Here is a 3,927-nt window from a genome sequence, read left to right as displayed (position 1 = left end):
CATTGCTTTTTGTTACCACTTTTATTTAGATTTTCTCTACGTTATTCCTCATCCAATATTACATTAAGAGCTAATAGACACTATTCGGTGATGCAATGTTTGACTGTTTTCCCTTTCGGGGTACACTGTACGGAGATCAGCCTCCCATTCATGATACAGAGCATTAGTATTTAGCACTAGACAAACAAAAAACGCTGTTTAACATATGCCAGATCTAATACTTTTGGTATTGGCTACCTCTATTGGAAGGTGCTTGATAGGCAGTGAATTGGTTTATTCATTGTGCAATGTATTCAATAATAATAAAATGATAGATGGTGGGTGTGTTGGACAAGTGAAGCTGTAACTGTGTTTTCCTCTCTCTCAGATCAGCTCCCACTTCTGATATGGTGCTTGGAAGAAGTCTACTGACCCAAGTTTAGATGTTCCTTCATGAGTACCTTCTCATGCACTATCCTTTCTGCCCTAGAGGCTTGGTGCAGTACTGCTAAGACAGGTATAACAATCTTCCTTTGTAAAGGAGGAGGATGCTATCCGCATTTGCTGTTGTGTCACTAGCCATCTTTGGGATTGGCACTGTCACAGGGATCATCACCAATGCATTCATTTTGGTTGTGAACTTCATGGTGAGCGTTCATTCCCTCTGCATTCAGCCTGGTGACCTCATCATAACAACCCTTGGTCTGTCCAACATCTGCTTCCAGCTCACCATGGCTGTCAATGACTTCTGTGCTTTCTTGTGGGACGAGGTCTACTTCTCATTTGAGGTCTATGCAGTGATCAACGTTCTCATCCTCTTCACCATTGTCTCCAGCTTCTGGTTCACCGTCTGCCTTTGTGTCTTTTACTGCATCCAGATCCTCATCTTCACCCGGCCTTTCCTCATTAAGCTGAAGCAGAACATTGCAAAAGTGGTTCATTGGTTGCTTCTGGGGTCAACATTCACTTCACTAACCATCAGTCTCCCGGCAGCCTGGTGCGTGGACAAAGGAGTCTCTGAAAATATGACCTACAGTGTCACAGTGAACATTACACTGGAAGGTGTGATACCCAGATTAAACCCCTACTTCCTGCTGTTCAGTAATCTGCTTGGCTGCACACTGCCATTAATTCTTGTCTGCATCTCAAACGTTCTCATCATAAGATCGCTCTGTAGCCATGCAAAGAATATGGCACGGGGCTCTTCCTCTGGCACTCCTCGTGGTGAGGCAGGCCTAGGGGCGGCCAGGACAGTGACATCGCTGCTGTTGATCTACATTTTGTTCTACGTGTCTGAGGTCTTTATGTTCCTAGACATGTTCCCACCCGCCAGTCCCTGGATGGTTGTGTGTCTGGCTGTGATTTACCTGTACTCCCCTGTGCAGTCAGTCATCCTGATCCTGGGGAGCCCCAAGCTGAAAGCCATGTCTATACAAATCCTCCACCATTCCAGGTGCCCGAGGAGGAAGCTTGATGTGAAACAGCTGGTAATTCTCAGCCTGCCTGCACCTGCGTGAATTATTCCATCTTCTTCACCAGAAGTATCCATTTTCTCTCACAGCCAGCCATCCATGCTCTGATGATCTTACAAGTAACTGATACATTATGAATATGCAATATTAATCATACCCTTACGATAATAATGTGTACACGTCAAATGCCCAAGAATACACCCTATATTCGCCTTTGCACTGTAACCAGTGGGTGAGTGATTGTACCACTCACCCACTGGTTCATCAAGAATACACCCTATATTCGCCTTTGCACTCTAACCAGTGGCTGAGTGATTGTACCATTGTCCCTCCTCTTCATCAAGAATGCACCCTATATTCGCCTTTACACTCTAACCAAGGGGTGAGTGATTGTACCATTGTCCCTCCTCTTCATCAATAATGCACCCTATATTCACCTTTGTACTCTAACCAGTGTCTGTTTGATTGTACCATTGTCCCTCCTCTTAATCAGCTGAAAGTTGATAAGAACAGACGCGTGATCTAGCCATGGAGTACATACCCCACATCCAGAGCCGGACTGGCCGTAGCAGGCATCGGGCATTTTCCCAGGAGGCCAGAAGGGTGGCGGGCGGTTATGAAGAAGTGGGGGCCGGTTTTGTTACTGGGGGTCAGTTTTGCAGCAGTGTTGCATAACAAAACCGTTTCCAGCCTCCCAGGGTAGGCAGTGCTTCCTCAGGGGCCGGGCAGCCATCCCAACACCCTCCGCCCAGGACTGGTCCGAGAAAGTTGCCAGGCTGCTTTCAGTTCCCAGTTCGGCCCTGCCAACATTTTCAGGGGTCCACATTATACAATGAAAAATTTACCTGTGGCATCATCTGATAGAAGCATGCTGGGACATACAATACTGTGCACTATTTAGGGTCCAGAAACCCACCCTAGATACATAAGGTAATTCATTATTTGCGTAGAGCTGAGGCAAGCTTCATAGGGCTGAAAGTTTTTTTGACAGTGTAGATACAGAGGTTACAATATGCTGCTTTATTTTATATTACGTGCCATTACATATCCAGATATGTAATGGTGCTACACTCAGTATCCAGGATACAGCAGGCCTGTGTGATGCTCCAAAGAGTCAATCAATCAATCAAACATTTGTAGAGTGCGCTACTCACCAGTGAGGGTCTCAAGGCGCTAAGTGGGGTGGGGGAAGCAGCTACTGGTCGAACAGCCTGGTCTTGAAAGTCTCCTGAAGGTCAGAAGGTCCTTAGTCTGACGCACGTGGGTGGGGAGGATGTTCCATGTCTTGGAGGCGAGGTGGGAGAATGATATGCCGCCGATGGTCGTTCGGCGAATGCGTGGGACGGTGGCGAGGTCGGGGGAGTGAAGCTAGCGGTTCGGGGTGTAGAAGGACAGCCGTTCATTGAGGTATGCTTGTCCCGTGCTGTGGAGTGCTTTGTGGCCATGGGTGAGGAGCTTGAAGGTGATCCTCTTGTTGACCGGGAGCCAATGCAGATCTCTCAGGTGGGTGGTGATGTGGCTGTGGCGGGGGAGTCCGAGGATGAGGCGTGCAGAGGCTTTTTGTATGCGTTGGAGTCACTTCTGGAGTGTGGCCGTGGTTCCTGCGTAGAGGGCTTTGCCGTAGTCCAGCCTGCAGCTGGCGAGTGCTTGGGTGATCGTCCTTTTGGTTTCAGTGGGGATCCATCTGTAGATCTTGCGGAGCATGCGGAGGGTGTTGAAGCAGGAGGAGGAAACCGCGTTAATTGGCTGGGTCATAGAGAGCATTGAGTCCAGAATGAAGCCCAGGTTGCGTGCGTGGTTGGCGGGTGTCGGGGCAGCTCCCAGCGTGGCCAGCCACCAGGAGTCATCTCATGCGGAGGGGGAAGAGCCGAGAATGAGGACTTCCATTTTGTCCGAGTTCAGTTTCAGCCGGTTAGTCTTCATCCAGTCTGCGACGGCTTTCATTCCCTCATGGAGGTTGGATTTGGAGGTGGCCGGGTCCTTGGTGAGGGAGAGGAGCAGCTGGGTGTTGTCGGCATATGAGATGATGTTGAGGTGGTGTGGTCTGAGGATGTTGGTGAGCGGTGCCATGTAGACGTTGAAAAGGGTCGGGCTGAGGGATGATCCTTGGGGTATGCCGCAGGTGATAGTGGTAGCTTCGGATCGGAAAGAGGGAGATGGTCTCTCTGGGTTCTGCCAGTGAGGAAGGAGGTGATCCAGTCCAGGGTTTTGTCTCAGATCCCTGCGTCGCGGAGGCATATGCGCAGGGTGTGGTGGCAGATGGTGTCGAAGGCGGCCGAGAGGTTCAGGAGGATGAGGTGTGCAGTTTTGCCGTTGTCCAGTAGGGTCCTGATGTCATCAGTGGTGGCGATGAGGGCGGTTTCGATAATGTGGTTGCTGCGGAAGCCAGATTGGGAGTAGTCAGGACATTGTTCTCCTCCAGGAAGTGGGTCAGTTGTCTGTTGGCGGTCTTCTCAATGACTTTCGCCAGAAACGA

The 3,927-nt window shown here is 49.7% G+C and overlaps 1 protein-coding gene across 1 annotated transcript; it reads left to right on the top strand.

The window, feature by feature from the left end:
* The first annotated feature begins 527 nt into the window (after positions 1 to 527).
* On the top strand, positions 528 to 1,496 carry LOC144769181 (taste receptor type 2 member 40-like). Its single transcript, XM_078653197.1, has one exon. The coding sequence runs from the start codon at positions 528 to 530 to the stop codon at positions 1,494 to 1,496; it is 969 nt and encodes a 322-aa protein (XP_078509323.1).
* The last annotated feature ends 2,431 nt before the right edge of the window (positions 1,497 to 3,927 follow it).

The sequence above is a fragment of the Lissotriton helveticus genome, chromosome 7, assembly GCF_964261635.1.
Source record: "Lissotriton helveticus chromosome 7, aLisHel1.1, whole genome shotgun sequence".
Lineage (NCBI taxonomy): Eukaryota > Metazoa > Chordata > Amphibia > Caudata > Salamandridae > Lissotriton > Lissotriton helveticus.
The sequence above is the reverse complement of the archived record's forward strand: the minus strand, read 5'-3'. Positions and strand labels throughout refer to the sequence as shown.